Below are 13541 nucleotides of genomic sequence, written 5' to 3'. Positions count from 1 at the left end.
TGTGCTAATTACATTATGCAAGCTTTTCTTCTTAGTTCCACCTTTGAAAAACCCTACAATTTCTGTTACTTTCATATTATTCTTGTATTTATTCCTTTTCTTAAAATAATAAAGAGGACATGCAGTGATTGCCTAGCTGCCTTCATGTAAAGCACTTCAGTGCTATTTATTTAATCATGTTGAAAAACATAGTTTTGTAATTAAGGGTAATGCAGCAACTCCAAAGACATGGCTACTTGAAGACGTGAATCTAAAAACCATATCAAACTATGAGGAAGACATAAAAAATCAAACAGTACAATCCTCCCATACCTATAGCCCATATTCCATAAAAAGAAAACATTTAATTTTTCTGGAAATTTTCAATGACATAAAAAATAGTTTAGTTTTGAGTGACAATTTTGAATAGTCTCCCCAGTTTCTTGTATGATATGAATTCAGAACCTTTTCAAGATCTGAAAATTGACAGAAATGTATTAGATGCTTTTAGAATGTAATGAAATACTGCTTGTATACTAACATTGACACAAGACACTATTTGTTCCATGTTTTTTTCACATATGCAGTTTTCAGAAATGTGTCACAATTCTATCAATCTGTAAATGAAATCTGCAAATTTCTTAAATACAGTCAGATAAGCCACATCAGGGATGCTGAAAGACCATTCTCTGGTAATCACACTGCTCTTGATATTTACTTCTATGGTGAAGCTTCTACATTTTTGGAAACACCATCTGAGATATTGTTGAAATGGAGTATAAATAGAACATTACTTACCATAGGAATTCCTTTCATATTATAATATCCACATTTTTTCCACAATTTTCTTTATTTTTGCCCATGGGTAACTATGTTTTCCATTCTTATGAAACTTAGCAGCTGTATTTACATTCATATAATCTTTTACACACAATGAAATAGAAAAAGAACAGCAATTGTACCAGATCCTTTTACAAGCAGTTGTAAAGCTATGGGTAAGGTCGTTACAACTAAATATAACTGTATGACTTATAGGTCATCTACTCTGTGCATTGGTACATTGATACACTCCATTGTTTCAGTATGCAAATAGCAATAACATCATAGAATCATCTCTGAAATAAAACATATTAAACACCTTCTAAAGATCAAGCAAGTTAAAACAGCTGCATTTTTGTGAAAGAACCATCAATTTTTAATGCCTCACTTAACATAGGCAAAAGAAGTCAGCAGGAGTAATGGTACGAGTAGTACCATTAAATATGTCTAAAAACAGTGACACAGCTCTATGCACGGCTTTGTGTGGGGACCAGTGTTTTCAGCTACAGACCTGGGACATGTGGCACAGAACCAGTGTCAGGGCACAGCACACCACAGGACTGGTGGCTCCTTGGGTGCCATGGGAGCTCCCCTGGGGTCTGGCAGGCAGGGTCCTTGCCTGCCGGGGCCCGTCCCATCACCCTGTAGTGGGTTGACCCCGTCCAACAGCTAAGCGTCCACACAGCTGCTCACTAACTCCCTGTATCCCCACAGTGGGATGGGGGAAGAGAACAGGAAGAGCAAAACCAAGAAAACTTGTGGGTCAAGATAAAGACAGTTTAATAAGTGATGGAAACAGGAAAAAACAAAGTGATGTAAAAGTGATTGCCCACCTCAAGCAGACTGATGCCCAGCCAGTCTCTAAGCAATGGCTGCTTTTGAAGACCAAATTCCTGCTTTTTATTGCTGAGCATGATGTTTTATTGGTAGGTAATATCCCTTTTGGCCTATTTGGGTCAGCTGTCCTGACTGTGCCCCCTCCCAGCTTCTTGCCCACCCTCAGCCTACTTGCTGAGCGAGCGGTCTGAGAAACAAAGACGGGCTGTGCAAGCAGTGCTCAGCATCAGTCAAAACACTGGTGTGTTAGCACTGTTTCAGTCACAAATGAGGAACCCACTGCCATATGGGTTGCTGTAAAGAAAGTTACCTGCATCCTAGCCAGGCACAGTACATGCCCCAGCCAGGAGCAGGGCAGCCATGACTGAGCAGGACAGGGCTGTGGGGAGCTGGACACCAGTCCTGCAGCATTGCTGGGGCAGGGGCTGACACCCATAGGGTGCTGCAATGGAGTCCTGGGTTGTTGGAAGGGTGGGGGGAGCTCCAGGGAAAGGGGTCAGGGACAGTCAGGGCTGAGGTGCCCTCGGGATGCTGATAATCAGCTTCCAAGTGTGGCTTTAGATCCAGGTTTGAATTCTCCGGGTGGGTGGTTGCTGGAAACTGACGAATTCCTGTTTTATTTTTTTTTCCCCTGATAGAAAGCATCTGTGGAATGATTAAATAGCAAGGAAAGTGGTCAAGAGGTTTTATGATTTCTAGGCTCTGTCACACTTACTGGTGTACCTGAGTACCGGGATGATATAACATATTGACCAAAGGGGTCCCCTTTGCTCATTTTTTTTGAAAAGGCAGTGTTTCTACAAAAAAAATGTGCAGAAACACAATAGCGCGTAGTAGATACTGACAAGTAACACGGTATGAATACCACCAAATATTTATCCTCACTTGTCTGTTCTTAGAGTGCTGAACATGATAAATGAAGTAGTTTATCCCCAATTAGTATCATGTAGATGGATAGTTTTAATTATATCAAAAAAGTTCCTTCAAAAACAGGTCTGAAAACAATAATTAAAATTTATAAAGGAAAAGCATTCATGTGGTGTGTTATTTATTTGTTTAATATTTTTGTATTGTTTTTGCATTTTAATTGGATTGCAGTAATTGAATCAAATTTTAGTTCCTTAACTTACAGCCAAATAACTTTTTAGAGGGGGAAAATCCCCTCAACTTTTCCCAGATGTGTTGTCTCATTTTAGAAAGAATATTATTGGCCATATAAGAATATCTGAAGTTATTAGGAATCATTGGATTTAGAATTTCAGTCTAGAGAAAGAGAAAATGTTACTGATTGCTTCTCACTGCTGTTCATAAACAAGGTTTGAAGAGTATGTACTTCCCAAAGGTACAGCAGATGGTACACATGCAAAGGGTCAGATTTTCTTTGGATCAGCTGAAGAAATTGAGAGACTGACCACTTTCTGAGCTAAACCATAAGGAAGCTTTGAACAAACTGAAATTGCATCCTAACTCCGCATTTAATTCTTTTTGATTTGTTTAAAGGAAAGGCTTTCTGGAGAAAAAGAAAGAAAGGATAAAACAATACCACATGGTATGGGTCACTTTTTAAGAGTTTAGAATTCTACAGCTCACTTCTGTTTCATTCTTTTAAATTTACTTTTATTAGGGTTTTTTTAGAGATGTATTAGACAAGTCATCTGTTGTAGATCCGAATTCTCATTACTAGCTACAAAAATTACCGAAGCAAGATGATGTCATTTGTTCAAACTGTACTCTTAACACTGGATTCTCTGTAACAGTTCAATCCCTTGCCTATGTGAAAAATCTACAAGTATTACTAATAGTATGCACCAGCTCATTACATCTATGAAATACTTTAGAATAAATAAGGTAAGAAATATTGGGCCTAACCAACCAGAGAAAAATCTGAATTTGACAACTTTAAGAAGTAAAACACTCCCTGTTAGGAATTCTTTGAACTATCCAGGTACAGTAAGATTTTCAGAGGACCTTGAAAGAGGTTAAATATCTACAGCTTATTGAAATTCAGTGGCATCTGTAGCTTTAACTTCTTTTGAAATCTCAGGTGACAACTTCACTTGGTAAGGAAAAACAAACCCAGACATAACAAACAGGTTTCCATTTAAAATGCAACTGTTAAAAAAATATTATTTTTTTACCGGTGGAGTGCTGAAAATGTAGAAGGATGAACCCTTCAGTGCCAGAAACTTGAATTTGTAGAGCTGAGATGCATCAGTTCCTTCAAGTCTCTCATTTACCCATCCCATATGTATGACCTGTAGAAGAAAATAATTGAAAATTAAAGTTTATATATAAGATTTATAAGATATATCTGAATAGGTCCTCTTTCTATGAGGGAGAGTGGTCATATTAGAACAGGATGCATCATCTGCTTCTTCCCACCGCTCCCATACTCTTGAAGTGCATGGTATCATGCCAGTGTGTCAGAAGTCCTTGAAGAAATTAAATTTACAGTACAGGTGGCCTGAATCTTGTCTGAAATAACCACCATTTTAAAAGCCACCTATACATGTCTCAGCAGACTGACACTTTAGCCAACAGAAAACCTAGATGTACTGAAATAGTTCAGCCAGCAATTTACAAAAAACATGATCCTACATTTTCTATAGCACAGTCAAAACTTGGATGTACTAACATTTCTGTTACTTGTACCTCAACAGAAATATACCTGAACAAATCACTAGATTTATCTGAAATCAAAGAGCTTTCTGTATGGTCATGTTTGCCACCGTTAACAAAGTGGCTTTGTGACACTGATGGTCTTTCAGAGTTTATATGCTTTTTTATACACACTTCATGTCATGATGATTTATGTTCTCATAGAATTAGATGTCAAATTCAGTTGTTACACAATTTTGCTCTAACAGTATTACAATACATGTCTTTATGTCTCAGATAAATTAATTTTAAGAAAAAAATAGAAATAAGTAGTAAAACTGCATGCTTCCATTTTGAGGTAAATGCAAATTTATAAAGGAATAATCCCATAGTGTGGTAGTGGAATATCATGAACATAGTTATCCACCAAAAATAAACAAAATGTTTTAGGTTTCATTTTACATACATTGAGAGGAACATACTGCCCTTGCAACAGGTACTCAAATTTAGAGTCATCCACCAATCTGAATATACAGCTACTGCTGACAAGCTTGTTCACTTTCAATTAAGGAAAATACTGAGTTACACAGGGACAGAAATGTCATAACACTTGTGAATATACTGAGCCCACAGAGCTTTGCTGGAAGTCAGTGGAAACAGCCTGAAGAAGGCAATCATTAAATCGCATGAAAACTTCAGCATTTGTTCTATAGACAGAATTAGGAAAAACGTGATGATCTCAGGAACACTTTTCTATTGAAAGCCCAGCACGTGTACCTGTAATTCTCACAGAGCACAAAGGTGGAAAGAATGGACAGGTAGTTGCTAATAATATAGATACATGCTCATACTCTTACGTCATGAAAATCTCACACATTGTTTTCTAATTTTGTTATTTAATGTATCAGTGACGTCTCTTACCAATCAATTTATTCAGAAATTAATAATAAATCAATATGTTGAGCCAGACAATCCTTCTGTATACTCTTTTATCAAGCTCCAGCATTAACATTTTAAGGAGATCTAAGAAACAGCACAATAAATACAGTAGCACCTCCAGTTCTCAATTTGCTATTCTCTAAATTTAATAACTCTCCCCAAAACATTGTTTCTACAGTAATCAGCAAAGGTTTAGAAACAGGATGTTCAGAAACTTCATTATTTTAACAAAATATACTATAGTTATGTTGGTAATCTACTACAAACTATACTATATATTGAGTTTATCAGCGTGGAAATATAATATTAAGTAATACAGACAAAAAGAATAATGTCCAAATCACAGGGCACAAACAATACAATATTCTCCTTTACATTCATAAAGTCATGTTTGCTGACTTGCAAATGGACACCATTTATTAACCTGTAACAGTATTAAAATCTTTACTAAAAAGTAGTTTACTGATTAAACTGATAAATTGATAAGCAAAGGATATGGCTCTCTATTATGTTCTTCCTTCATTATCATTATAATCAAATTTATTCTTACATCAGCACCCACCAAATAATTTCGGAATTATCCACAATGTCAAATAGCAAAACTAAGTCCTCCAATCTTGATGTCACGGATAAACTTGCCTGCATTGGTGACCAACAGGTTCAGTATTGCATCCCCTCTGGTGGCGCTATTACCTGGCTTAAGAAGTTATTCTTGATGCATTCCAGGAGTTTCCTGGATTGCCTATAGCTCACTGTGCTACTTTTCCAGCAGATGTTGGGGTGGTTGAAGTCCCCCAGCAGGACGGGAGCCTGTGAGCATGATGCCTCCTGTAGCTGGAGTAAGAAGGCTTCATTAATAGGATCCCTTTGATCGGGCAGCCTGTAGTAGACACCAACCACAATGTCCCCTTTGTTGCCTCAGTCTCTTATTCTTACCCATAGGCTTTCAACCTACTCGTGGCTATTCTTCAGACAGCTCTTCACACTCTATCCATGTCTTGACGTACAGGGCAACACCTCCACCCTTTCTTCCTTGCCTGTCCTTCTGAATAGACTGTAGCCATTGATAGCCGCACTCCAGTCATGGGATTCGTCACACCAAGTCTCAGTAATGGCAACTAGGCTGTAGCTTTCTAGCAGCATGGTAGCTTTCAACTCCTCCTGTTTGTTGCCCATGCTGCGTGCATTGGTGTAGAGGTACTTCAGCTGGGCTGTCAGCCATGTCATCTTCTTAGAGGAACATCCCTTAATTACTTTGAGGTACGTCACTGGTGTTTCCCTCATCTGCTATTACCTCAGGAGCACCCAGTTCATCTCTGTAAGACTTCAAGTGGGCTGCAGTGTAGCCAGAACGTCTCAGAGCAACAGACTGCAGGTCCTTGCTAACAGCCTGTCTCTCTAACCTTGGTGTGACATCCCACAATTTGGCATGGGCAAGCCTGATATTATCGCCCTCTCCCTTCAAGCCTAGTTTAAAGCTCTGTCCATGAGGCCCACTAGTGTGTGAGCAAAGATCCTCTTTTCCCCTTTGAGAAAGATGAACTCCATCTGACACCAGCAAGCCTGGTGCTGTGTAGGCCATCCCACTATAAAAAACCCCAAAACTGTGTTAGTGACACCAGCCATGGAGCCATATATTAATAGACTTGGCCCATCCGTTTCTTCCAGTGTCATTGCCAGCAACTGGAAGGAGAGAGGAAAAAATAACCTGTGCTCCAAATTTCCTTACCAACTGTCCCAAAGCTCTGAAGTTTCTTTTGATTGCCCTTGGAGTACATGTTGCTGCTTCATTACCACTCACATGGAAGAGCAGTAACGGGTAATAGTCCAAGGGCTGTACCAGGCTAGGAAGTCTCCTAGTGGTGTCCTTAACCCGGATCCCAGGGAGGCAGCAGACTTTCCTAAGAGGAGGGTCTCTCCGGCATATTGGACCATCTGTTCCACTCAGAAGGGAGTAGCATACAACTATAAACCATCTTTATTCCTTGTGGAGGTGGCTGTGATACGGGGGGTAGGCCTTTATGAGCTTGGCAACACCTCTGGTGAAGATGGATTGTCATCTGCGTTATCCGCATCCATTGACTGGTTTTCCACATCCAAGAGCCTCACACCTGTTGCACAGAGGCACCTGGGAAGGCAGGGTGGGTAAGGAGGAGTTTCGTCTGCTGCTCCAAGAATGGACTTGCCTCAATTCACTTCTCTCCTTTAAGCTACTGCCTTTGAATAAATAAGCAACTTTCTTTGAATAAAATTCTAAACTTAGAAAACGGGCACTGAACTTCTCTCACTGAAGCAAAATGAGGTATTTTTTTTCAATGAAAATGTGCTTTATGTCAAAGTTTTGCATCTGTGAAATGGCAAACATTTCCTTTACTTATTTTGTGGAATTCATGTGAAGGCCCTATCACTGTTGTATTCTCAACTATGGCTGCAAGATGCGATAGGAACTTCAAATGTTATAGTCTCAATTTAATGTAGTACTTAATCTCTTGGATAATACTCTTCAGTATGTACTTAGCTACAAACAGAAGACTGCATTTTCTAATTAGCTGTAGACATTTCTTGGGCATGTGTTCTAAGTGTTTTACTGAAACAGAACTGTATTATTACTATTTTTATTGCAGTCACACTATACTGTGACCAGTCTACCTGTGGTAGATCAGAATCAAGAGATTTGAAATATACCCTTCTCCACATGAGAAACAGATTTTTACAATTATTAACAGCTATAAACTCAATGTTAAGCTGTTCTGTATGCTGTAATATATTTCAAGCTCAGAGAAAAAAAATGATACAAAACCACATTCACTGGACTAGATTTTTGGGGGAATGGTCTTTCTACTCACTGAATTATTACAACATTGTAATATCACTCTTGATCTATATGGATTGTGATAAGGTCACCTATTCATTCCACTTCATCAAAGTCTACACAAAACCAAATAGCAATATTTCAGCTATATTTTGAATACATTGCACTGACTATTAATGTGCTTGATTTAAATGACTAACAAAACCTCCAATTCCAGGAAAAAAAGAACTTCAATCAGAAAACTGCCAAATAATAGATCATCAAGACAAAGTCTTAGAACGATTAAAAAATATAAAATGACCCCTTTTGTTTCTAAATTTGACTATAATTCCCGAAAGATATCAGAAACTCATCAAAAGTTTTTCAATTTTCATTTTCTTTAAAACCATTACTTCTCTTTGCATTGTCAACATAATTTGTGGGATAAGGAAACAATTATATATCTCACATTAGAAATAAGAAAAAATGGTCTGCTGATTTTTTTATCTTACAAAAGAAAATAAAAACTTATCTGGAAAAGCTAGCTGCTATATAATAGTTCAATGCCATTTAAAAAACCTCAGAAAGTAAAAAGCCTTCCAAAAGTTTTTTAAATCCCAAGATTTTGGTCTGTATATTAGCACAATGAAATACCTAACTATTAAAGATGCTAGGAAACAAAATTCTTGAACTTTCTAAAAGGCACCTATAAAATGAATGCCTACATGAACTTTTTCCATTTTTTTCTAATGAAGATGTGAAAAAATTCAGTAAGCAGCACATTTGTAGAACAATTTAAAATTTGGAGAAGAGTATCTCAACAGAATACTGACTGAAGTCTCAGTACATACATACATTTAGGAAGAGAAATACAGTACAGCTGAAAGACACACAAGCTTTTTTGTTTGTTCATTTGTTTTAGAATTTTTGTATATTTAGGAAAAAAGGAAGCGTTGAGTTTATTTAAATATGGATTGCTCCACCAAATGTGAAAGACTGACTGAGATAATTTCACAGGGAAGAAGCAATAGTAAGGCTAGGTAGCTGAAGAAGGATTTCTATTGGAAGATAAGTGGTGAGCTCAGTGGGTTTAGAGCTGCATTACTGTCATTTGCATGGGTTGGGGATAACAGGATGGCAAGCTGAAAAGTAAGTACTAATAAATATTAAAGAGAAAGAGGAAAAGACAAAGCAAAATACATTTAGGAAGAGAAAGAAACCAATTTAGTAAGACCAAAAAACCAGGAGAAAATGTGAAATTAAAATGGTAAGAACAAAAGGAAGGACACTATACAAGTATATAAAGAAGGAAAGTTGAATGAAAAAATATTTGTGAGGAAAAATGTAAAGAGAAAGAGGATTCCAAATGTATACTTGCCTATAAAGACACATAGTCCTTTAAAAAGTAAAGAAGGAAAATCGCAGAATTTCCTTTATCAGAATCTATGTTTGATTAACTTATGCATGTATTGAAAAAATAATAAAATTATGCATATGTTTATAAAGACATTAAAAAATCCAATACATATTTAAACTTTGTTTCCACACATTTTTTACATTGACTGGTGAATTTAATGGTCATTTACACCACAGAAATGGAGAAAGAATAATTATTCAGTTCAACAAAAGTCAGTTGTGGAACAAAAGTAACCAAGTGTTGATATTCAATAAGAAGCTGTTTGTCGTTCATAAGTGGACTACTGAGATTTTAACTGGGTCTCAGTATAGGGGTGGAAATAACTCTTCTGTTATTTGGATTGAAACCTGCCATTTGAAATTTTAAGGAGCGCTCATAATGTATTACACTACAAACTGTCCCATTCTCAGCATTTCTTTCACCACTTTATTCCCATATTGCATAATCAATTTGAGACTGCTATCTGAAACTGCATGGAAAACTAGCCATGCATCATCGATGTATTATTAAGTTTCCAACACGTTCTAATACACTTTCCAAAAGTTCCTGTAGGAACAAAGTGAGCAATGGCACTCATTATGAGGAGATAAAACAAGTCACTAACAATATGTAATCCAATCACAGCAGATAAATTAAAGTTCTTATTTGCACTTATTCTTTTCCTACAACAATAAAGCATATGGATGCAGCAATGACTGGAAACTTAATGTGTTATATTTAATAACACAATCAGTATATTCTGAATATAGTACTTTTAGTTAAATAGTTATGAAAAGTAAATGACGCAAAACACTCCAGGGGGAAATGAAGAAAGAAAATCAAGTAGATCTCTGATGGATGAACTGTCAGAACAGATGGGTACACTTACGTAATTAAAGCTGGATAAGAATCTACAACAGACACAAGCCTGGCCTGCAAGTTAAGAACCAGTGTCGTTCTTAATGATGAAGCACAATGGAACAATAAATTAAGAAAGCAAAGAGAAGTACATCTTAAAGTAGCTTAAGTAATTTTTTTTTGTCTTTTCCAAAGCAAGTGCAAGACTGCATGTTTTGAAAAGTACAAATATTGGGGAAATAAGCATAGTCCTTTCACATATGTAATGACTAACTAAAAGAAAAAGAAATTAAAAAAAAATTTGGAATGCTGAAGTTTCGATGCATTCCATGAATGTTTTCCTTTGTACATGAAATGCATTCAGTTGCGTCCAAATGGCTACTGTTCAAAACGTGTTTTAGAGACGAAACTACAGAGGAATGTAGAAATGATGACACTCAAGTGTTTTAAGGGCTTCAGCTCAAGAATGAAATTTTTAAATTCAAGCCAGGCACCGTTCAAATGCCACAAATAATATGTCTGTACTAACCCAAAGGGTTAGTTAGCACTAACTATGAAGACAGGTATGTATCTGAATTCATGGAGAAATGAGAAAATGAAAAAAAAAAAAAAGAGAAAGCGATCTTACAACAGTATGTGCAAGGTTTCTTTTACTCTGCAGGATGAAGCCAAGTGAACATGTTCGTGGCATATCTGGGACAGCAGTTCTGCTATGAGGAACAATGGAAAAAGCCTCCATACTTGAAAATTTCCTTATTTAGAATTAGGATCATACAATTGCCAAAAACAGAGTAGAGAAGAGGCTTCTGAGAAATTTAGTACATTGCCTCTCCAAAATGCAGTACCCATGATAGTTATTTTGTTTCTAAACATCCTTCTTTAATGTCCTAACAATCTTCAGTAATGGAGACTTCATAATTTCTCTCAAGAATCCATTCTAGCATTTTATTATCTTCACTAGTGATGAGGAAGTCTATTCCTCATGTCAAACATGAATTGGTCTTGCTGTAACCACAATTTAAGACTGTATTTTTGCCCTGTCCATTAAAGACTCAAATTATTTTGGCCATAGGTTGGAAAAGTAAAAAGAAAAGCTTATTCAGTTCACACATGGAGCAAAAATCCATGAACAAGAACATGTAGGTTGTGTGGCACCATTCCTTGTTTCTTTTCACGTCATTCTTTGAGCACAAAGTTATCACTCCTGAATATTTCTTTCATACCTCCCTCTCTTTCTTTCAACCTGTCCACAGAGGCCATGGAAAACGTCTGGTCAATATCTTTTTGGAAACATAGTGCACAAAATCAGACGCCATATTCCTGCCAAGGCCTTACAGCAAAAGGAACACTTAGCATGTCTTGCAGTAACTCACTTAGGTACAGCCCATAATGCTTGACTCTTTCTCAAAAGCCACAGAGGACACATGGTTGTTATGGCATGAAGGTAAATGTCCAGCCCTGGCATGATGTTAAAGTGCCAAAGTAACAATGTGAGAAACTGCTGGACATTGCATACAATGCAAAGGGAGAAGCTGGTTGGCCAACTCAAGCCTGCAGTTATACTAATAAAACAGTAAGGGGATAAACTAGCAGGTGAAATACATGAAAAGGAAGTGAAGAATGGGTGAAGAATGTCAGAAGATAATGAAAAGGGGGTGCTGACTTACAGACAGTGGTGGTGATATCACAGATTAAGGCTGAAATAACCAAATAAGCATGTAAAAATCAGAAAAATTAAGGGCCAATGGAGAAGGGGTAAAATGTGGGTGGATTCCCTATTTGGGAGGGGCAAAAATGGGGGAAAAAAGGAACATAAGGTGAAGCATAGAAATGGGGATTTTGGGGGTCTCTTGATCAGTCCTGTTCCTGATTACCACAGGCTGATGTAATAATAAACTATAATAATAAATCATAACAATGAACCTGTTGTTTTTCTTATTATCTCTGACTGGCTTCTGCAGACAGGGGCATCTGGGATGACCTCCCCGAGAGCTTGCAAAGCAATGGACGATGGAACAAACCTCCCTAAAAGAATTTACATCCCTAGACACTTTTGAAGTATTTCACAGTAACAACTTCTCCAGTTGTTTCCCATCTATACTTGATTATTCTTGCCTGTGTTGTACCCTAATTGGCTTCCATACTGTTTTTCAGACTTGTTCTTCAGTATGTCAAGATCATTCTTATTTTTTTTATTATCATCTTATACACTGTATTTTAAAGCTTCATGTCTGCAAAACTAGTAGGCTTACTTTTGCTAACGCATCATAAAGGAAGTATTCAAAGGAATTGGATTCAGGACAGACCTTTTCAGGACTTCTAGTCAATATGTCAGTTTTGAAAGTGAACTGTTTATACCTATTACTGGATTATTCAAAAAAGTCTGTAAAACCAAATCCGTATAATACTTGTCTAAAATATTGTAATGTCAAGAAATGTCATAAACCTTACTGGAATCAAGATACGTTGTAGCAACTGCCTGTCACCCATCCACAAGACGTGTTACACTATCACAGGAGGAAATTAGACTGGTTGTCACTATTTATTCTTGAAAAATCCTTCAGGGCAGGCATTCATTTGTTATCTTGCAGCTGCATACAAATATTTTGTTTATTTAAAATTTCTTTCTGCAGATTGAAGTTAAATTGACTAGTCTCTAATACTCCAACTTCTCTTTCTTTTTCCATTAACAGCCATGATGTTTGCCCTGTCCTAATCTTTTGATGTGTCACCTGCCAGACACAAATTGCCTGAAATATCTTGATAATATCTCTGAGATTACTTTGACCAGTTTTTCCAAATATCACCATGCATTAAAGGCATACATACCACCAAAACTTCCCTTTGTATTGTAATCTGAAATTGTATTGTTTTTTGATAGTATTATTTGCAACAATCATCTTTTGCAGCTGACCATTTTGGTGAAGGCTGACTTCTGATATGCTGAGTAGATGATAAAAATTTTCCTTTGCCTTCTTGCTATTAATGCACCTAGAGGGTAATTTTATGTTACCCATCTATCCCTTGGTGGTTGCACCTTAATCTGTGTCCTGGCTTCTTGGTACTATCACATGGTATGCTTTTACAATCATTGTCTCCAGATTTCATTTTCTGTATGATTTCCTTTGGAGGTCAATGAAGAGGTCATTGCAAAAATCAAAACAAAGAAGGGAAGAGACATCGTAGAGTGTAGTGAAAATCCACTTTACAGCATCACAAGAAAAAATACAAATAGTCAATTAATATCTGATCAATATTTTCCTCTTTCTACTGAGAAGAAATTGTATTGTTTTAGTGGAGGACAGGAAATGATCATATTAGTCT

The 13541-nt window shown here is 36.9% G+C and overlaps 1 protein-coding gene across 1 annotated transcript in view; it reads right to left on the bottom strand.

Moving 5' to 3' along the window:
* SNTG2 (syntrophin gamma 2) overlaps positions 1–13541 on the bottom strand; it is a 262116-nt gene that overhangs the window by 38263 nt on the left and 210312 nt on the right. The window contains exon 12 of the mRNA XM_074153336.1: positions 3774–3890. Coding sequence (XP_074009437.1) covers positions 3774–3890 — 117 coding nt within the window. The remainder of the gene's footprint in view (positions 1–3773; positions 3891–13541) is intronic.

This window comes from Numenius arquata, chromosome 9 (assembly GCF_964106895.1).
Source record: "Numenius arquata chromosome 9, bNumArq3.hap1.1, whole genome shotgun sequence".
In the NCBI taxonomy this organism is placed as follows: domain Eukaryota; kingdom Metazoa; phylum Chordata; class Aves; order Charadriiformes; family Scolopacidae; genus Numenius; species Numenius arquata.
This window is presented reverse-complemented; position numbering and strand designations above follow the sequence as displayed.